The sequence below is a fragment of the Equus przewalskii genome, chromosome 10, assembly GCF_037783145.1.
Source record: "Equus przewalskii isolate Varuska chromosome 10, EquPr2, whole genome shotgun sequence".
Classification (NCBI taxonomy): Eukaryota; Metazoa; Chordata; class Mammalia; order Perissodactyla; family Equidae; genus Equus; species Equus przewalskii.
The window spans coordinates 43,568,790-43,591,750 of record NC_091840.1 but is presented as its reverse complement, the minus strand read 5'-3'; the positions used below and the strand labels follow the sequence as shown (position 1 = coordinate 43,591,750).

At 37.1% G+C, this 22,961-nt stretch overlaps 1 protein-coding gene across 7 annotated transcripts in view; it reads right to left on the bottom strand.

The window, feature by feature from the left end:
• Positions 1 to 22,961, bottom strand: part of EFCAB5 (EF-hand calcium binding domain 5) — a 142,579-nt gene that overhangs the window by 51,315 nt on the left and 68,303 nt on the right. For all 7 annotated transcript variants that reach the window (XM_070562804.1, XM_070562805.1, XM_070562799.1 and 4 more), the window contains 2 exons: positions 16,430 to 16,585; positions 223 to 322 (listed from right to left, as the gene is read on the bottom strand). In XM_070562804.1, the coding sequence (XP_070418905.1) occupies positions 223 to 322; positions 16,430 to 16,585 (256 nt within the window). The remainder of the gene's footprint in view (positions 1 to 222; positions 323 to 16,429; positions 16,586 to 22,961) is intronic.

The window sequence follows — 22,961 nt, the reverse complement described above, 5'->3', positions numbered from 1 at the left end:
CTGAGTTCTGACTTGACAACTTTTAGTATTGCACCATGGTGAAAAATACATCTAGTCGTGATGAAGAGTAAATTTTGTGGCGAATAAGCAACTAGATATAGCTATCATGGTCTAAGGGAGACATTATGTGAAGAGATTCCATGGGGATCAAATGACCTTGTATTATCATATCAGTGTACTGCTCACTCCGGCTTGAGCATACTACCTCTGCATGGCACTTACATTGCCTTGGGTTTCGAAGAAAACTTCTGAGCATTTTTGAAGTTTGGTCATAGAACATTTCCAGCAAGGCCAGTGTCCTCTGCCGATCCAAAAACCCTACCTAAGCAGAAAGTTTGAAATTAGTTGTTACAAGAGATTTGAGATATTTATGTAGATGGAATATGGCTTCTTGAAGCTTTTATCATCACCACCATCATTATGTAAATAAAAGCTGCAGAGTCAAAATCAGGAAAGCTATATCTTGGCTTTAGGCTTATACTCTACTTCTTGTTCTGTAACATGTCAAAATGCTTTACACTTAGTAGATGCTTAACAAATATTTGTTGTTACTGACTGAATTTCTAAATCTAATGTACAATGTTCAGTTCTTATCTAATCTGACCTGAGCATGATACTTGGAACAATTAACTGCTCCCAACTTGTTCTTTTTTTGCATCGTTTTTATTTTGAGAAAAATTTTAATTCCAGAAATATAGAGAAAATCATAAAAGTAACACTTGTGTTCCCGATAGCTAGAAATGATGATTGTTAACATTTTGTGAATGTACTTTAAAAATATATAACTGATATCATAGTACATGTGTCCTTCTTAAAATTGCTTTTATTTACTCAACATTGAGATACAATTCATGTATGTAAAGAAATATATTTTATTCCTTTTAACTGCTGTATGATATTCTATAATATGAAAACATCATAATTTTTAAAAACATTTCTCTATTTATGGGCGTTTAGATTGTTTCCAGTATTTCGATACCAAAGTAATGCTGCAATGGATATCCTTATACACAACTCCTGTGTTACACGTGCAAACATTTCCCTAGGGTAAATAGTTAGAAGCGTAATTAATGGATTGTATATTACGTGCATTTTCAACTTTAGTAGTTATTGTCAAATTGCTGCACAAAATACCTATACCAATTTACATTCTCACCAGCACCAAATGAGGATATTTCTCCATATCCATGCCAATACTTGATATTGTTAGAGTTTATAATTTTTTCCAACTCGTTGAATAAAAAATGCTAATTATTTTAATTTGCATCTCCCTGATTATTGGTGAGATTAAATATATTTTCATATGTTTATTATGTATTTGGGTTTCCTCAACTATGAATGGCTTTTTCATGTCCTTTCCCATTCTCCGATTGTGAAAAAGTTGTCTATTTCTTATTAATTTGTAAATTTTTGATAATGATCATTCTGTTATCTATATAGCAAATATCATTTCTCAGTTTATCTCTTATCTTTTAATTTAACTTTTGGTGAGGTGAGTTTAGCCATATCAATGTTTTTAATTTTTAGGTAGTCAAATGTATCAATCATTTCCTCTATGGTTTGTGCTTTTTAGGGGTATTCTTTAGGAAATATTACTTTACGGATTACCTATACCTGCTCTATATTTGTTTCTAAAACATTTAAAATTTTGTTTTCCACATTGAGATCTCTGCTCACATGGGACTTATTTTTCCTCATTAATGAGGGTAAAATCTAATTTTTTTCCCAATATGGAAAACCAATTGTCCCAATATTATTTCTTAATTAGTCCCTTCCCACTGATTTATATTGCTATCCATGTCATACACTAAATTCTTACATTCTTGTGGGTCTGATGCCAGGTTCAATATTCTATTAGTATAACTTTATTTTTAAAAATCAGGAAAATTCTCCCCAACTTATCCTTCCTTTTGTAGTGGTTATTGCTATATTTGGACCTTTATTTTTCCATATAATTTTTAAAAACTAAACCTTTTAAAAAATACAACATACATACAGAAAAGTACAAGGTAATTAGTGTATGGTTTTATGAATTATCATAGTATAAATACACACAGGAGCTGTTTCTTTTTATTTTTTAAAGATTGGCACCTGAGCTAACATCTGTTGCCAGTCTTCCTTTTTTGTTTTCCTTCTTCTTCTCCCCAAAGCCCCCCAGTACATAATTGTATATTCTAGTTGTGAGTGCCTCTGGTTGTGCTATGTGGGACACCGCCTCAGCATGGCTTGATGAGCAGTGCCATGTCCGCACCCAGGATCCGAACAGCTGAAACCCTGGGCTGCCAAAGTGGAGCGTGCGAACGTAACCACTCAGCCATGGGGCCAGCCCCAGGAGCTGTTTCTTAAAGGATAGTTAACTTTGGTAGAGGGTACAGTTTTACTCCAAAATTTGAGGGATCTACACTAGGATTCTACTATTGCAACTCGCCATAGCATTCCAATTTGCCCTGGACATTCCAAATACTGTAGGATCTTCTAGGCTTATGATAAGGCACAAGGTAAAGAAGAATTTTTGCACTGCAGCCTAGAAAGCCTATGAAGCCTCATCTTGCTCTGGGACCCACTCTGGCAGCTGATGGCTCCATTAATATGTAAGAGTAGCACATATGAATGTGGTGACCCTTGTTCCTAAAATGTAAAAAGGTCCAACAAGCATTGTGCCTCTTTCTTAGTGGTAGGTGGCACAGGGTACAGCAATTTGCCTCGTATTTGAAAGAGATATCCTGTCATGCTTCAGACTACTCGACTGCTAGAAATTTTACTAAGGTACTAAATCCTGAATTTTTATGGTTTTTATCTCCCACTTTTGACACACATGGGTCTTACAAGGCATCTAATGCTTCTTCCAGCTCATCAACTCCAATCAACGTGATGGAAATCATCAAGGCAGTGGACCTGTATGCTGATCTGTGATATGTCAATACAATCAAGGTCTCTGCGTCCTAGATTATAATAGAAAGAAAGAGAGCTGTCTTAGCACTATGAAAAGGCAGTGAAAGTATACTGCTGTTCCTGACAAGTGAAATCAAACAAATCAAACTTTGTAAATTGCTCTAGAGGACATAGTTTGACAGGCCAATAGTTGTGAATGAAGGGGCTGTGTCAATTTGGTCCAATAAAGATTCCATATCTTAAATAGCAGCTGCGAATGGAGTCACAATAATCTGCAAATATTCTTTAAGAGCTATCTACCTTCTGCATAGGCAAAATAGGAGAATAGATAAGAATGTGATAGGATTACTTCTTCTGAATCCTTCATATCATTCACGTATTTTCATATCTAATCTCTGTGTAATTACTTTGTTTTTGTTATCTGTTTTTTGCCATTCTGGCAGACAGAGCAAGTTCAGGAGTTTCTATTTGATCCTTCCTACCATAATAGCCTTCAGCCCCCAATTTGTGAGGATTCTGCTAGTTGCTGAGTACGTCTATTCCAACTATACATTCAGGAACCAGACATAAATACAGTTAAATCCACAGATTAATTTGGCCTGTGATATAAACCTTGACCAAAATGGCATTTATCACCTGACATCCATAAGCCCTAACTTTAACCAACGGTCCACTAGGGCATTTTGGGCTCCTAGAGATTAATGTTAATTTAACAGTCAGTATCTGATAATCTCTGAAAGTCTGGGATATTTCCCTTTTTCCAACGCATATTAACCCCAGTAAATGACTACAGACGCTTTGAGGAAGACTTGGAGTAAGATCTACGGTATATGCTTGCGGCAGTCTTGTAGGATTCTTCCTCAAGAGAGTAGCCTCCTGTTCAATCAGCGAGTTATGGGTGTGTAAACTGGCTTAAGTCTGGCAACTGGATGAGAAGCCAAGATTCTCCATTGTGGTATCTCAACTCATGTTTCTGGCCCTGTGGTTAGAGCTTTTCTGTAGATAGCTCTAGTAATAATTTAGTAGACATTCTATCTATTTAACACCTAGGGAAACCATGATCGCCACAGAAAATCCACATGGGTCAAAACACTCAGACGGCCACTTTTATTCCTGCTGTTCACTGTGGTAATTCCAATTATGCATTCAGGAAGTAGGAAAATAACCACAGTGTGACTCCTAGACAAATTGGGCCCATTATAATATGGCCTTTGACCTTGGGCATTTAGTCAAAATACCATTTATCTATGATACCTATGAGAACTGTGACCAGTAGACCTTGTCTCTGCAATTAAATGCCTGTGTCTCCTATCACTCTGGAATCCTATCATTTCCTTGAAATTAGAAAGCCAACTTCCATGGTAGTATTTCCCACCATTATCTCCAGCCTACAGATGACAGCTACCAAAGAGCTTTTTAGGGATGCTAGTGCTCCCCTCATTAAAGTATTCCTTAAGGCAATGTCAGCTGAGTTCTCTTTGGAGATATGGTGAACATGCATATGGGCAGGCTCCATGTGAGAAATCAACTTCAGCAACCTTGTAAGCCTTTGGATTTCTTCCTCTATAGTAGTTCAAGAAGGTTCTGGCATTTCAATCTCATTGAATGTAGGCCATATTTGAGTCAAGGTTTCAGCTGACCTACCAAACCAACTGTTGAAATAATTCCCAAATACTCAAAATATACTGCTAAGTAAATCTTTTCTAAGTATAACAATGTTGATAAATGTGGGCCAATCCAAAGTTATATCCATCCTTCTTAGTCTTAAAGTCTTATAATCAATTCCCACATATATTCCCCAGGTTTTTGCTGCTATGAATTAGCAAAAATTGATATTCTCTCTGAGTACCAACAATCACCTCTTGGTACAGATTTGACTAGTCCTTCTGGGGTCTGCTGAGATCTGACTCCAATTTTGGGTCTCAAGGCAGTGAATGTTGACAGGTGTTCCTTGAGGAAAATAGATATCCTTTTGCAAGATAATTGCCCCAAGTGAAGTTATTATAGGGTCTCTAAGGAAAGAAAAGCTAATATTCTCAAACAGGAGAGAAGAGACTGCTTCTGCTGCCAAGGGAGGCTTGGGGAGATTTGTGGCTCAAGTCTCAGCTTCCATCCAAAAACAACCATCCCAAGTCTCAGGCTCTGTCTATTTCCCAAGCAATTTGCTAATTTTACATAAGAGTCTTGGCAATTCTATAAATTCAACTTGCATTTTAATTCTGTCGCATTAAATTTTGGGGCTGATTTTTCATCCATATCTGCCCTGAAGCTACAAGAAATAGAGACTCATTTAAAGTCATCATGGAAATTTTCCGGTTTTCTGACTGCAACTTGAGCTGAGAGCTTAAAGCCATGAGCTTGTCTTTTACTTTCCATAACCTCTCCAATGCAGGGAAATGAAGGTCATCCACCAACAGCCCTTGTAGTCAGCACTATCACAATCATGGTAAAATGCAGCAGCCACTAGGTCTCTTAAAGCCTTTCCTTCAAAAGGCACTTCACCCCAAGCAACCATAAGTGATCATTCTAAAAACATTTTCATTAAGAAATAATAACTATGCTGAAATTCCTGTCCATGTTAGCTCAGAAGAGGAAAGCAGGGGCACAAGATTCTGTGGGGCAGAAGTTGTAGTTTTAAAAATGAGATCTTCGGGGGCTGGCCCCTTGGCCTAGTGGTTGCTTGGCATGCTCTGCTTCAGCAGCCCAGGTTCGGTTCCAGGGCATGGACCTACACCACTCGTCAGTGGCCATGATATGGCAGTGACCCACATACAAAATAGAGGAAGACTGGCACAGATGTTACCTCAGGGTGAAACTTCCTCAAGCAAAAAAGAGGAAGACTGGCAACAGATATTAGCCCAGGGCAAAAAAAAAAAAAAGAAAAGAAAAAGAAATAATAACTATGCAATAAGGTGTGCAAATTCTAAGTTCATTGAACAAGTGAACAAATCATTTAGTTCAATAATGTTTACCATCTATACATTTTGAAAGCACCACTCAGGTAAAAATACAGAATATTTTCATCATTGCCAGAAGCTCTTCATGGTTTCTCTTAATCAATAATTCCCCCAAAGGTAGTTACTATTCTGATATTTATCACTACAGATTAGTTTGTTCTCGAAGTTTATATAAATGGAATTATATAGCATCTGCGCTTTTGTGTCTTTTTTTGCTCTACATTATATCTACTAATGTTATTCGTGTTTCATTTGACTGTAATTCATTTTTTTCATTGCTACATAAATATTCCACTGTGTGAATATATAAAACTTTATTTAATCATTCTATTCTTGATAGACGTTTGTATTGTTTTTAGTTTTTGACTATTATAAATAATGCTGCTGTGAACATTCTTGTTTTTTATCAACTTTAATGAAGCAAAATTATTATTAATATCTTCTTTTAGATTTGTTAATAGTTGCTTTATGAACTTTGGTACTCCTGTGTTGGGTGCATAGATATTTATAAGCATTATTTCTTCTTGACGGAGTGTCCCTTTGATCATTATATACTGCCCCTCTTTGTCTCTCTTTATCTGTCTTATCTTGAAGTCTACTTTGTCTGATATGAGCATTGTGACACTTGCTTTCTTTTGTTTGCCATTAGCTTAGAGTATCATCTTCCATCCCTTCACTCTGAGTCTGTGTTTGTCATCGGAGCTGAGATGTGTTTCCTGGAGGCAGCAAATTGTTGGGTCTTGTTCTTTAATCCATCTCACCACTCTGTGTCTTTTTATTGGAGCATTCAATCCATTTACGTTTAGGGTGATTATTGATGTATTAGGGCTTAATGTTGTCATTTTATCACTCATTTTCCGGTTTTCCTGCATTTCCTTTGTTTCTTGTTCTGTGTGTTTTGGTCTACCCATTGAATCATGTAGTTTTTTATGATGTGTTTCTTTGTTTTTTCCTTATTTATTTTTTGTATCTCTGTTCTGCTTTTTTGTTTAGTGGTTACCCTGAGGTTTGTATTTTGAATCTCGTGTATAAGATAGTCCATTTTCTGATGGCCTCTTATTTACTCAGTCTAAACCAATTCAGTCCCTTTCCTCCTCCCCTCCTAAGTTTTTTTCTCATATCTTATTCCAACTTGTGTTGTGAGTTTGTGGTTAAAGTGACAAGACTGTATTTGTATCTGGTGTTTTCCTTCCCTTTAGCCTAACGCTATAGCTGAATATTTGATATCCTATTCTGATTCTGTCTACCTATTTATCTCCTTACTCTGTGTTTTGTGACCCCTTTCTCCCTTTTTTTTCTTTTTTCAGGTATGAGGGCCTTCTTGAGGATTTCTTGTGTGAGGAGGTGTCTCATGGCTATGAAGTTCCTTAGCTTTTGTTTGTCTGGGAAAGATTTAATTTCTCCCTCATATCTGAAGGATATTTTTGCTGAATAGAGTATTCTTGGCTCAAGATTCTTGTCTTTTAAAGATTTTAATATGTCGTTCCATTCTTCTAGCTTGTAAGGTTTCCACAGAGAGATCCACTGAAAGCCTGATAGGGGTTCCTTTGTAGGTTATTTTCTTCTGCCTTGCTGCCCTTCATATTCTTTCTTTGTCATTCATTTTTGCCAGTTTTACTACTATATGCCTTGCAGTAGGTCTTTTTACATTGAAAAATCTAGGAGATCTGGAAGTCTATTCCATACATATTTCCCTCTCTTTCCCTAGATTTGGGAAGTTCTCTGCTATTATTTCTTTGAACACTCTTTCTGCTCCATTCTCCTTCTCTTCACTTTCTTGAATACCTATAATTCTTATGTTGCATTTCCTAATTGAGTCGGATATTTCTCGGAGACTTTCTTCATTTCTTTTTAGTCTTAGTTCTCTCTCCTCTGTCTGGAGCATTTCAACATGTCTATCTTTGATGATGCTGATATGCTTCTCTGTGATGTCCACTTGAGTGTTCAGGGAATCGGTATTTTGTTTTCTCTCTTCCATTGTGTCTTTCATCTTTAATATTTCTGATTGATTCTTCTTTATAGTTTCAATCTCTTTTGTGAAGTAGCTCCTGAACTCATTGAATTGTTTTTCTATATTCTCTTTCACCTCATTGAGTTTTTTGATGATAGCTATTTTGAATTCATTGTCATTTAGCTTACATATTTCTGCGTCCTCAGGACTGAATTCTGGGTGCTTGTTGTTTTCTGTTCTGGAGATTTGATGTAGTGTCTGATGTTGGAAGATCTGATCTTTCTCATTCTGATATTATTTGGTTGCAGTCACTTCCTATCGCCACTGGGTAGGGGTCGAGAGCCACACAGTCTGAGCCCTCTGCTTTCAGCCAATATCCCAGGTAGTGGAGCAGCATGAGGTGGGTGGGGGGAGGGGCGCTTTCTCCTGTGTGATTCCAGGCTTTCTCAATCAGCTCTCACTATGTGGTCTCCTGGGGTGTTGGCTTGATGAGGTCACCCCCCGCGAAAGCTTTCCTCCCGTTAGAGGGCTTCCCTCTGTGCTGCAAGGGCCCTAGGGAGTCCTTGGAGATCCCTGAACGAGCATCCCCTCCCCTGCTCCTTTCCTCACAGATCTTCCTGTGGCTGCGTTCACAGTCTTTAGGGGAGGGAGCAAAGTTTTCTCTTACCCTGTTCCAGCTCCTCCAAGGGGAAGCTCCAGCCTCTCTGCTGTGTGTCTCTCCAAGGTTTTTGTATTATGTTAGGGTGTCCTCTGTTGGAGTATGGATGTCCCTTTTTGTTGTATATTGGAAGAGAGAGAGTCCCGGGCAAGTTCACTCCGCCATAATGCTGACATCACTCCCAATGAAGCAAAATTTATATCCAATAAAATGCACCAATTTTAAGTGTACAGTCCAATACTTTTTGACAATGTATACACCCAGGTAACCACCTCCACAATGAAGATATAGAACATTTTCATTAAACCGAAAAGTTCCCTGTGTCCCTTTGCAAGCAGTCCCCTCTACTCATAGCCCAGGAAAACTACCAATGTGCTTTCTATTGCTCTAGACTAGTTTTCCCTTTTCTAGATTTTCATGTAAGTGAAACCATGTAGTATGTATTCTTTTATGTCTTCCTTCTTTCACTTAGCATATTTTTGAGATTCATCAGTGTTATTGTGTGCATTAGTAGTTCATTCTCTTTTATTCCTGAGAAGTATTCCACTGTATGCATATACTGTAATGTGTTTATCCACAAGTTGATGGATATTTGGGTGTTTTCAGTTTGAGCTGTTATAAATGAGGCTGCTAAGAATATTCATCTACAAGTCTTTGAGTATACATATGTTTCAATTTCTCTAATTTCATTTCATTTGTCCTAGGTAAACATCTAGGAGTGGAATTTCTTGTTGCTTGGTCATTTGGTAAGTGCATGTCTAACTTTTTAAGAAATTGCCGAACTGTTTTCCAAAGTGGTTGTTCCATTCCTAACAGCAATGTATGAGAATTCTAATTGCTCCATATCTTTACCAACACTTATATTATCAGTCTTTTTAATTTTAGCTATTTTAGTGGGTGTAATTTTTATCTCATTGTGGTTTTAATTTGCATTTCTCTGATGACTAATGACATTGAACATATTTCCATGTGCTTATTGGACATAGATATATCTTTTTCCTGACATGTCCATGGCACTTTTAATTTGACTGTTTAAGCTGTAGGAATCTTTTATATGTTCTGGATACAAGTCTTTTGTCATTAAATGTTTTGCAAATACTTTCTCCCAGTCTATAGTTGTCCTTTCATTTTCTTAATAATGTCTTTCAAAGAATAGAATTTTTTAATTTGGTGAAGTCCATTTTATCAAATTTCCTGTTAAGGTTCTTGTTTTCTTCTGGAATTCTGTGGTTTTACTTTATACATTTAGGTCTAAAGTCCATTTTCAGCTTATTTTTATGTGTGGTGTGAGGCAATTTTTCCCCACACAGCTGGTAGTCAGTTTTTCCAGCACCATGTGTTGAAAAGACTAGCCTAGGCACCTCCATTGAAAATCAATTGACCATGTACATGTGGTTATATGTCTGACTCAACTCGGTTCCCTTGATCTATTTGTCTATCCTTACACCAATACTATGCTGTCTTGACTTCTGTAAATATTTATTAAATCCTTAAATCAGATAGTGTAAATCCTCCAACTTTGTTCTTTTTCAAAGTTATTTTGGCTGTTATGCATCCTTTAAAATTCCATATAAATTTTAAAAGTAGTCTTGTCAATTTCTATAAATAAGCTCACTGATATTTGGATTGGAATTGTGTTGAATTTGTAAGTCAATTTGGGAATTAACTAACAATATTGAGTCTTTTTTTTTTTTTAAAGATTTTATTTTTTCCTTTTTCTCCCCAAAGCCCCCCAGTACATAGTTGTGTATTCTTCGTTGCGGGTTCCTCTAGTTGTGGCATGTGGGACGCTGCCTCAGCGTGGTCTGACGAGCAGTGCCATGTCCGCGCCCAGGATTCGAACCGACAAAACACTGGGCCGCCTGCAGCGGAGCGTGTGAACTTAACCACTCGGCCACGGGGCCAGCCCCACAATATTGAGTCTTTTGACTCATGAATATGGTCTTTGAGAAAAATGAGAAATGGCTTCTCCATTTATCTAGGTTTTTTACCTCTCTCAGCAATGTTTAATAGTTTTCAGTCTAAAGGTATTCCACATACTTTGTTCAGTTTATATCTAAGTATTTCACATGTGTGATGTTAATGTAAATGGCATTTTAAAATTTCATCTTCCAATTGTTCACTGCTAGTATATAGAAATATAATTGATCTTTGTGTATTGACCTTACATCCTGAAGCCTTAACTAAATTCATGTATATGTCCTAGTAAATTCAACTTTTTTAATAGATTCCTTTGGATTTTCTGTGAATAAAGAAAGTTTCCTTTTTCCCCCCATGCTTTATTTCACTGGCTAGTACCTCTAGTACAATGTTAAATAAAAATGGTGAGAGTGGACATCTTTGCCTTGTCCCTGATATAAGGAGGAAATCATTAAATTTTCCACTATTAAGTATAACTGTGGGTTTTTCATAGACGCTCTTAATCAGGTTAAAGAAAATTGATTTCCAGTTTGCTGAGAGGTTTTTTAAAAAAGTCATTAATGGGTGTTGAATTTTATCAGATGATCATACAGTTTTTCTTTTTTAGTTTCTTAATGTGGTGAATGCTTTGATTGAATTTTGAATATTAAACAACCTTTCATCCCTGGATTGAGCTCCACTTGATCCTGATTTATTACCTTTTTTTATATATTGCTGACCTAATTTGCTAAAATTAACTTAAAGATTTTTGTGTCTTGTTCATAGGGGATATTAGTCTATAGGTTTTTTTTCTTGAACTATCTTTGTCTGGTTTTGATATCAGAATAATGCTAGTCGCATAAAATCAGTTGGGAAGTGTTCCCTCTTCTATTTTCTGAAAGACTTTCTGTAGGTTTGGAATTATTTCTTCCTTAAATTTTTGATAGAATTCATCAGTGAGATCATCTGGGCCTAGAATTTTGTTTGTGGAAAGATTTTTAATGGCATTCATTAATTTCTTTATGCATATAAGGGCATCCAGGTTTTCTATTTCCTCTTGAGTCAGACTTGGTAATTTTTCAGGAGATTTGTCCATTTAATCTAAGTTGCAAATTGATTGGTATAAAGTTGTTCACAATGTTCCCTCATTGTCTTTTTAATGTTTGCAGGCTCTGTAATGATGTCCTCTCCTTCTTTCCTGATGTCAGTAATTTGTGTCTTCTCTTTTTTTCTTTGATCAGACTACCTAGAGGTTTATTAATCTTTTCAAAGAAACAGCTTATGTTTTTATTGATTTTCACTGTTGTATTTTGTTTTCTATTTCATTGATTTCTGCCCATTTCTTTATAATTTCCTTCTTTCTACTTACTTTTCATTTATTTGGTTTTGCTTTTCTTTTTCCAGCTTTTTGAGATGAGAGTTGAGATTATTGATTTTAGACCTCTATTTTCTTATATAAGCACTCATAGCTATAAATTTCTCTTTAAGCACCACTTTAGCTTCATTCCTCCAATTTTAATATGTTGTATTTTAATTATCACTCAGTTTAAGATATTTCTTAATTTATCCTGTGATTTTTTTTTGTCCCATTGGTTATTTGGAAGTGTGTTATTTAATTTCTAAATATTTGAGGATTTTCCAACTATCTTTCTGTTATTGATTTCTAATTCATTTCTGCTGTAGTCAAAGAACATATAGTATGATTTCAATTCTTTTGAATTTATTAGACCTGTTTCATGGTATAGCATATGATCATCTTGGTGAATGTTTCAAGTGCAATTGAAAAGTGTGTTTTTCTGCAGTTGTTGGGTGGAATGTTCTACAACACTCCTGGTAAAGTTGGTTGACAGTGTTTTTCAAGTGTTTTATATCCTCACTGATTTTATGTCTACTTGTTCTATCAATTGCTGAGAGAGTAGTGTTTAATTCTCCAACTATAATTGCAGTTCAGTCATTTTTTGCTTCATGTATTTTGAAGCTCTGCTGTAGGTGCACACACACTTAGAATTATTATGTCTTCTTACCAAATTGACCCCTTTATCAATATATCCCTCTTAATTCTTGGTAACATTCCTTGTTCTGAAGGCTCTTTTTAAAGGCTTCTTTGTCTGATCTTAATATAGCCACTCCCACTTCCTCATAGTATTTCCACAATATATCTTTTTTCATAATTTTATTTTTACTTTTAAACTATTTGTGTCTTTATATTGGTTCTTACATTTTTATCCAGCCTGACAATCTCTATCTTTTTAATGGAGTGTTTAGACTATATTCATTTAATGTAAATCATAATCATCATTATGGTCGGCTTTAAATATACCATCTTGCTACTTGTTTATTGTTCTCACTTATTGTTATTTTTTTGCTTCTTTTCCTGCCTTCTTTTGATGATATTTTAATATTCCAGTTTATCTCCACAATTGGCTTAATAGCTATACCTCTTTTTTTTCTAGTAATTGCTCTAGGATTTAACATTATGCATCTTTAACTTACCACAGTCTACCTTCAAATAATACTATATACTTCATGCCTAATGTAGGAAACTTACTTCTATTTTCTCCCACTGATCATTTTTGCTATTGTCGTCACACATTTTACTTTTACAAGTTATAAACTTCAAAATATATTTTTATTAGTTTTGTTTCAAAAAGTAAATTATCATTGAAATAATTTTTAAATGAGAAGTCTTTTATAACTGCCCACATATTTTCTTTCTTTTTCTCTCTGCTTCAGCTTAGATAGTTTCTATTTCTATATCTTCATGTTTACTAATCTTTTCTTCTGCATTGTCTAATCTGATGCTAATCCCATGTAGTAGTTTTAATTTCACATATTGTTTCTTTTTCATGTTTAGAAGTTCCATTTGGGACATTGGCTGAAACATGAACCTAGTGGATGGCACTGTGGACTCCAGATCCTGATTAACACTTAGAAGATCATTGCTCTTCACTCAACAAAACAAGGCCCCTGATGTATTTTTTTTTCATAGAATCCTCTGACTAAGATCTACTATTCATTTTTTGTGCTATAAATCTAGTTCTAAAAACTTCAATTGAATAAATATCTCAGAGAAGCCTTTCTGCCTTCAGAAGTCTTTAAGGACCACTCTGAACAGTGGATTTTGAGCCTCATTCCAGTTAACCACAAGTTTTGTTATGATTGTTTCTCTAAGCTCACGTAGCTATAGGTATACAAACATGTGTACCTATTTATATGTACCTACATGAGTTTTGTCGTTGTTTTCTTTACAAAAGTGGGATTATATTATACACATTTCTCCATATTTTACTTATTTCACTCAATAATAATGTTTAAAAATTCCTCTAAGTCAACTGGTATAGATCTATGCAATTTGTATAAAAGTTGCATGATATTGCAAGATGTAGATGTACCATAATTTTTAAAACATCTCCCTACAAATAAGCATTCCATTACTCTCTCTCTGTCTCTCTCTTTTCTTTTTATGTATAAAGAATGCCACAGGAATCATCCTTGTACATGTATGTTCTATTTTCTGGTGATTTATTTCTTTGGGATAAAAATTTCAGGAATGAGATCATGTGGTTGAAGGATGTATGTATTTTTTATTTCAATAGATACATCCATATTGTTTTACAAAGATACTGTAACTATTAAATTTTCACCAGGAATGTTTGAGAAAATACTTTCCCTCTATCCCTACCAGCAATAGGTATTATCATTAACAAATGTTTTTGCACATCTGTTGAGTATATAGTGATTCCATGAATTGTGTATTCATATCTTTTGCCCATTTTTCTTTGGGGCTTATAAAATATCCCACCATCAAAGAAAGGGGAATTTAGTGCAGTGCCAACCATAGCAGTTGTTGACTGTGACCATATGGAGTTCATCCCACTGAGTCATTTGGAAGTTTTGTTTTGGTGTTTGCTGTTCACTACCATGGTTCTCTTTGTCCCAACCCCAGGTACCTTCCTGGGGGCACTCCCAGAACTTTAACTGCCATATTCTCTGTATACCCACTCTGCTTCACCCACATGTATTTAGGAACACCCCTCACCTTTCCTCTAGCCACAGGAATGGAACTACCCTCAGGCCTATCTCACTAGAGCCCTCCTTATGTAGCAGCTACCCTTCCTCTTTAGTGCCATGTTGGATTCAGGACTTCTCTATGAAGCTTGCAGTCTCTGAGCTACACCCAAGAAATGAAGCATAAGCCCCGATGCTCTTAATTTCTTTCAACCTACTTGGAATTTCTGAGAGTGTCTATAATGTTGCCTTCAACCTCCAACTCTGATTGGGGCCCAGGAGTTGGGAACCAGATACTAATTCTTAGGGACCCAGACAACCTCTAAGCCCTAGTCACATCCCCTCCAATCTTCTTCTCCCATCAGCTGGTCATAATTCCCCAGTAATAGAAAAAGTGCTTTGATGTCATATTTTGCATTCTTCCTTGCTCTGATTCTCCATTCTTTCTCAAGAGCCCAGAATTTTCAATTGAAGCTATAGGCTTTTGAACTCTTGTCTCAGCTACTGGTTAAAAATTTTCAGAAACTCAATTAACTTCTTTATTCTAGGCTGCATCTATCTAGACTGCATCTATCTAGACTGCACAGAAGGTAGACTGCATCTACCCTCCCTCCAAAATTAGCACATAACTACTGTTTAAATGCTGGGAAGAAAAACAAAAAGTACAAGAAAACCTCAGTTAATTCCTCTAAATATTACCCCACTATGTTTGTTATTGCACATGAGTTGGTATGAAATTAGCGAACAGAGAATAGTTATTCTCCAGGCATTTACCAGGGGGTAAAATCTTGACCCCTAGGTCACCCAATATTTATTATAAGCTTTGTTAAAAGAAGCAATATTCAAGGAAGATTGCCTGAAAGACCCATAGACAATTCAGATTTTGTAAAATATATTCCTGACTTAAGCCAAATTAGCAGGGATCTAAGAACCCAGTCTGCAATACATTGGCTCCTTTAAGAATTGCATTTTCTGAACTGCAGTCATGGGCACTATCATTTGCCTACACTTAAGGTGGTTATAGGAAACTGCCTTAAGAAAGTCGTTTCGTTTATTATAAGAGCACCATAAAGGATGTTCATTTCACCATATAGGGCGCCTTTAATGAACACTTCCAGAAGAAACTCCTGACTATACTTTGAACCCCAAATTTCTGTACTTCTTCCACCAGTTTGTATTTATCTCATAAACATTGTTGATAGAGTGTTTGGTCATATTTCGCTTTTCACATTCACTGCTAGGAAGCTTGGAGTCAAACTTGTAGATGACTCAGAACAAATATTTATGTTATTATGATATGCATTTTGGGCTTTGTTCCCAGCTTTATTTAGTACCCTCTCTCTTAGTTTTTTCTTCTTTCACCCTACTTTAAATTTATGTTCCTCTTGCACTTTATCTATTCTTGTAAGCTTCCTTAAACTTTTCTGGAACATGGGGATACAAACAAATAAATATAAAGTTCATAAACAAGTACATTTTAGTAAAGTTTACATCTATTTTTTTCAAATCCATTTGATATCCTGGCACATTAGTGTCCTCCCAAATACCATTCTTAGGAATACTTCTTGGTACAAACTTTTCTTGCTTTTAAGAGGCAGCATAATAAAACGTGGCAGGCTTTTTATTCCCAGCAGCTCTTTTCTAGACAAAGCCACCAGCAAAGAGAGTAAACAAAAACAATATTAAGCAACCCATTTTTAAGAATGGGAAAGAGATTTGGAGACAAGTTACATCGTGAAATGCAGTGCCACGCCAGGTACGTTCTGTAGGCTGCTACCAGTCTGTGATGAGAAAGGTACAGAAGTTGAGAATAGCATCTAGAAAATGTTACAGCAATTTGAGAAAGTAATAAATCAGTAATAAAGATAATGTCAGATTTTAATCTGATAATAAAAAAATGTGGATTGTATTCCGAAAGTCCTTTTTTCCCCTAGTAATCCATTTTCATTGAGTATCAGTCTACAACAGAGAAATTTAAAACATCGCCATCAAGAACAACAACATATAAACTGGTCCTTCACAACAAATAGTTGAAGAAGCACTGCTTTAAGGGTCTTACCCTACCTTTCCATGGTCACAATGCAGGAAGAGCTCAACAAACATCTGCCTCTGCATGTTAGTTTTTATGATCTCCCGGAATTCATCTGCACAGTGGCAAAGGTGCTTAAGGAGTTCCTCAAACATTTCACTTTTAAAGTCTGCAATGTATGAAGAGATATACTGCAGAGAAAAAGAGGATAAATGATTGATTTAAAACCATGCTCTTGGATTTTCCCAAAGATTCAGTCATGTGCACGAAATTATTGGCTGCAATTTTTTTTCCATATCATCTGCTTGTCGCTTAGATACAGCACTTTCATGTTAGTGCTGTTCTATAGGCCGTGCTGCAGAAAGAGATGATCAATACAGTCCCCAACACCATGTACCAGTGAGACTAGATACTTTGGGAGCAATTTCCCTCTAGATCACATCAGTATTATATAGGGCAGACTTTTTACCTCACAGTATGAAGCAGCAGCAGTCATAAAATGTTGCCTGTAAATTAATAGTTCTAAAAATTAAATGCAGTTTTTCTTTTGACGTATGGCCCATAAAACCACGTGTTTTCCAAGATTGGCTACGTTTACCTATTGGAGAGTAAGGGATGGGGATTGTGGGTGGGTTTTTTGTCTTCTGATATTGCAATAAGGTATCCTTTGTCTATGATTTATTTTTCTTTTCAAAGTGTAGAGTCTGAAAACATCTACACTCTTGGGTCATTTCTCTTGATCCCTGTTGAATAGATTCCCAGAAGTGGGTTTTCTAGCTTAGAAGGTAAATGCACCTATATTTTTGGTAGGTTCTGACATCAGGCATGTACCCTTTTGTGCTCCCAACACTAATGTATGAGTGGCTATTTCTCCTCAGCCTCACCACCAGTGTGTATTGCCTTCTAGGTTTTGCTGATTTGATAGGTCAAGAACAATACATTCTTGATATACACCTGACTATAATATCTTGTGATAGAGAGAAATGGATCATGCACTGGAAGAGTTTCTCAGTGGACTCTTCTTGAAGCATTAGCATCATTCACAAGTCAATGATTTTCTCCTCTGCCGCAAGCATAATGATAGCCAAATTTGTACCGGTAGTGAAATTTGTACTGAATGACCCTACTTCTGTAGTCATAAATGATTGGACCAGAGGAAGATACTTAACCTAAACAAAGCTGTTCAGAGTCTCTCCGTTGGGAACTGGGAATAAAGACTTGGGAATGGCCAGTTGGCCTCTGAGAGGTGCCGGACCTGGGAAAGTAAACTTAAGAGCTGTTGGGTGGCAAGATTCCTCATGTGAACTGAGGATGCAGAGAAAGTCTGTACATAGAGACAGATGAACCAGGAAGCAGAGAGAAAAGAGTCTTGAAACAGAAAAGAGTCCCCGTTCTAGTCTCTTCCTGAAGCCAGATTATATTCCTTCCCTTGGATTTGGCACATTTTATTTTCAGCTGTGATAGCTCAGGTTGGTTTCTGTTTCTTGCAACTAAAGAATAGTAACTAACACACCTTGTTTAAAATGGAAGATTTTGTTGGCATATTTCATTGACATAATTTTCAAAATGAAGTATACAGTCAATATTTTACTTCCTCATTTATATCATCTAGGCTAATTTAGAATGTACTATGTAAGAGATACATTAGGCTTGAATTCATGCTAATGACTCATAAACCATTATTCAACTGGCTTAGAGATAAAAAGAGGAAAATTTAAAGCAGAGCAAAAGAGCTTTTCTAAATATTTAGTTTCCTTAGCTACCTAAACCACCTAACTGTCATTATTCTTAACGAATCAATGAGCACCGTTAAGTTCTTATCTGTTACCTTGGGAAGCAGAATAGTATAACGGTTAAGAACTCACATTTTGGAGCCTGTCTGGGTTCAAATCCCAGTTCCCATATTTACTAGCCAAGTAACCTTGGGTGAGTCACTGAACTTCCCAGTTTCTTCATTTGTGAAATGTATATTGCAGTAGCTATCTCATTGGGTCATGAAGAGAATCCTGTGTACAGAGTATAGGTATTTCATCACATCTATATTCAGAAGGAAAAACCCAATGAGATTAGTGGTTCTCAAAGTATGATACCTTGACCACATCACCCGAGAGCTTGTTAGAAGCTCTGAGAGCATCACCTTAGAGCTTGTTAGAAATGCAAATTTGGGGGCCCTACTCTAGACCTACTGAAACAGAAACTCTGAGGGTGGGACCCAGAATCTATGTTTTAAAAAGTCCTCTGGGTGATTCTTATGCTCACTGAAGTTTGAGAACTGTTGAACTAGATGATCTGAGATAACTGATCCTAATTATTCCAGTATCCTAAGATTCTGTTGTTTGATCCATATCACTTTTTGCTTGAATAGCAGATATTTTTCTAAATTACTGATAAGGTAGAATTATTGAATAATTGACATTTTCTGGCAATATTGTGGTTCAATTCTCTAATGCTGAAAAAATCCCTACTAATTCATGGAAAGAATCATCCTGTTTTATGTTAAGATTTTGGGAACTGACCTCAAAGCCATATGAGTTTTCTGGCTGTAAGAATGCTATTAAATCAAGGATTAGTTTTAACTGTTTCTCCAAGAGACACTTCAACATTCTGGATTTATAGCCTATGGGTTTTCCGAGTGGGCATGTTCTGTAAGCATGGGCTATATGACATAGAGACTACCAGTTGCCAACTACAAATCAAATTGCAAATACAACAACTAAATGTTTGCTGATGTCTCTTGTAAAAAGAAAAAGTGAAAACACCTGGTAGGGTTTATGTTTTCATATCTTCCCAAGGAATGAATTAATTAATATCCAGAAACCTTGAAATGATTGCTTAGATTAATTTAAGAATACAATTAACTACTAATATCCTTCACAGAGCTGTTAAATATTTGAACCATACTTAATCAAGTTGTCGCTATGTGCTGGATCCTAATGTAATGAATTTTGGGCTTTTCCCTTCTGGCTTGAAAACCAAAATGTTGAGAATGTGGCAAATGTCACATTTAAGAGGTCGATAACTACTGTTAGCTTCTACAGCTCTGGGCCACTGAGATTCACACATTTAACTGTAGAGATACTGGAGAGTTGATGAAGTGGGTGATATAAGAGCAATAGAAAGAAAACTATGTTTGGAAACTATCTTTCTTAGGTATTAACGTACAAACTGTATTTGTAAGCCCTGGTAGTAAATAGTTTTTAGGAATGTCTGCAAACAAGGACTAGAGAATATTGAAATACACAGGTTATATTTGCTATCTATCCTTGAAGAAGTGGTGTGTTCATATAGTATTTGGGCATAAAATTAGCTTTCTAGTCTCAGACAGGGAACAACGTACACTAATTATACTTTCAACAAAGCAGAAATTATTTTAACTCTTGATTTTTTAAAACTTTGCTTAACAAATGAATTGATCAAAAGCCTCATTTAATTTCCAATAATAATAAATGTGACAGACTGAAAAACACAGTTTTATCTCTACCGATGAAAGGTAGTTTAGGCAATGTTATGGGCTGAGCTGTGCCCCCACCAACCCCTAATGCACATGTTGAAGGACTCAGTACCTCAGAATACAGCTGTACCTTGAGATAGGGTCTTCAAAAATGGTAATTAGGGGCCGGCCCCGTGGTCGAGTGGTTAAGTTCGCGCGCTCTGCTTTAGCGGCCCAGGATTTCCTGGGTGTGGGCATGGCACCGCTCATCAGGCCACGTTGAGGCTGTGTCCCACATAGCAGAGCCAGAAGGACCTACAACTAGAATATACAACTATGTACTGGGGGGCTTTGGGGAGAAAACGGAAAAGTAAAAAATCTTTAAAACAAAAAAAGGTAATTAAACTAAAATGAGGTCATTAAGGTGGGCCCTAATCTAATATGGCTAGTGTCCATATAAGAAGAGGAAATTTAGACACAGATATGTACAGAGGGAAGACCGTGTGAAGACTTGGGGGAAGGGGAAGGCTTGGGAGAAGGGAGAAGATGGCCATTTACAAGCTAAGGAAAGAGATCCTCAGAAGAAACCAACCCTGCTGACACCTTGTCTCAGACTTCTGGCCTACAGAACTGTGAGAAATTAAATTTCTGATATTTAAGTCATCCCGTCTATGGTGCTTTATTGGCAGCCCCAGCAAACTAATACAAACAATAAGGAATTGCTGATCAGGCAGTACCTTGATTTATGTGTTTCTTACAGTTGAAGACCATCTAGGAATACACACACCAACTTGGACGTTAGTTTACTACAGGCCCTCCCATTTCCCTGGCTTAAAATTATCTCATTTCCCCCCAAGGTTTCCTCATGTAGTTTCACAGCATATTGCTGCCTCTACCTCTTCCAAAGCCATCATTCTTCCTTATTCTGCCCTTCCCGTCACAGCTCAAAGCACATGAAAAACAAAATCAGCAAAATGAAACAAACGAAAATACAAAATGCAGCTGGGCTAGGGACAAAATAGAAAGCAATTCAGATATATACCATTTTGGGGGAAATGCACACTGTGGACTTAGCAGAATATGTTAAAGGAAAGACACAATCTTTGGGTACAGTTGATGGAGCCTTTCTATTTAAGATTTAAACTTTGAGCCATGTTAGTTTGAAGGCCTCAGACTGTGCAATTGATATAAAACAATCAAGCCTAAGGAACTGACCATCTCAAAGCAGACCACTATGGAGCAAGAACAGAATGAGTCCCAGAGAAGAGAATCCAGGCGAGGCCTGCCCCTTATTTACCCCTGGTCAAGGGATGTAGCACTTCCTCGGTATGGCAGAGTCAAAAGTTACCATCTGAATCCCACTGTAGAGTATCTGTAGTCTTTGCATACAATTATTCTAAAACCCATTATATAATTCAGGTGCAGACCTCAGACTGCTTAAACCCTAGGCCTACTGAAGGATGCTCCTGAGAAACTGACCTTCGCTTTACCCATTCCACAGTAAACAGGAGGGTGTTGGGTTGTTTTCACTTGCCCTTGGTGAGCAGATACATGTGTAGTCAGAGGCTCAACAATAATCAGGTGGGAGTTAAGGTCAAAGCAGAGCAAAGTAAACTCCTCAATCAGGGTGACCAACAGCCTCACTTTGGTACTTTCTCGGTTTTATCACTGAAAGTCCCATGTTCTGGAAAATCTCTTAGTCCCAGGCAAACCAGGAAGCTTTGAAACCCTATATCTTGATCCATGCCAATGGTCTAATCCCTGTGGTGAACTTTGGAGAATCTCTGTTTGCAAGCATGCTGTGTTGTATCATGCTTTATATAAAAAACTGTCTCTGTAAGTATCTGTACCCTTTGCCATAAAAGATCACCATACCATTGGGACAACCACACATAGAGCACACTATATAAAGAGTTCTTATTCTATGGTATGCAAACACCCATTCTCAAACCTTTTGTTGTATTTAGGTAATCAGAAGGTAAAGAACATCTGAATGTTTGTTATAGATAACTAGGGATGGTGAACACCAATGACAATTTGAGTTGAGACTCTGGTGCCTAGAGTGAGCAGAAATGATAAGCAGGCCACATTCCCCTAGAGAACAGTCCTTTAAAAGGATTCACTCTTGTCTGAGAAAGCTGGTTTAGAGATAAGAAAGTTCCTTTCCCTGATAGTGCATGGAGATGCTCTCTTCTTCAGACAGCATTTTCCCCCACAGAAATAGTCAGTCTTATTAAGAACTCCATTTCAGGCACATTGAAACCAAGGACCCCAGCCACTATATAAAATAATGCTTGGATTTGGAAAATGGGTTCCAAGTTCCAAACAACCAATCAACTTACAGAAACTTTTTTGGAGGTGGGCACACAGCCATCTGTGGGACTGGCATTTAAAAAACTATGGGTCCTTTAACAACTCAAGGTAACATTTGCCTTAAGACATACCATGGAAAACTTAGACATGCTTATCTCTCAGACTTCTCTTGAAACAGATTATTAGAAAATTCTTTATCAAAACTAAGGGAATTTGTAGAGCTCAAAAAGTTCAGGAAATTTTAAAAAGAATCCTCCTAAAAAGTTAACTAAAGGAGTGACATCAGCATCATGGCAGAGTGACTTTTCCTGGCAACCTCACACCTCCACGATACAACGAAAAAGACACTCACACTCCAACAGAGGGCATCCACACAACACAAAAGATGTCTGAGATACCCACACAGCCATATGTAGGAGGGTGGAGAGGCTGGAGCACCCCTTGGAGGAGGTGGAACAGGGTAAGAGAAAACTTCACTCCCTCCCCAAAAGACTGCCATCTGGGACTGCATGTGGCCTCTGAGAGGGACAGAATGGGGGAGGGGACACCCATTTTTGGGAACATCAAATATCCCTGAGGTCCCTTGCAGCCTAAGGAGAAGCCCCCTACAGAGGTGAAAGCTATAGTGGGGGGTGATTTTATCAAGCCAACACCTCAGGAGAGCAGACAGTAAGAGCAGAGCAAGCAAGCCAGCCAGAGCACTCAGAATAAAGCACCCTGCCTGTCCCCCCACCACCCCGCCACTGGTTCCAGTGCCTGGGATCCCAGCAGAATGTGGAGGGCTCAGAATATGCGCCTCTTGACCCCCACCCAGTGGCAATATG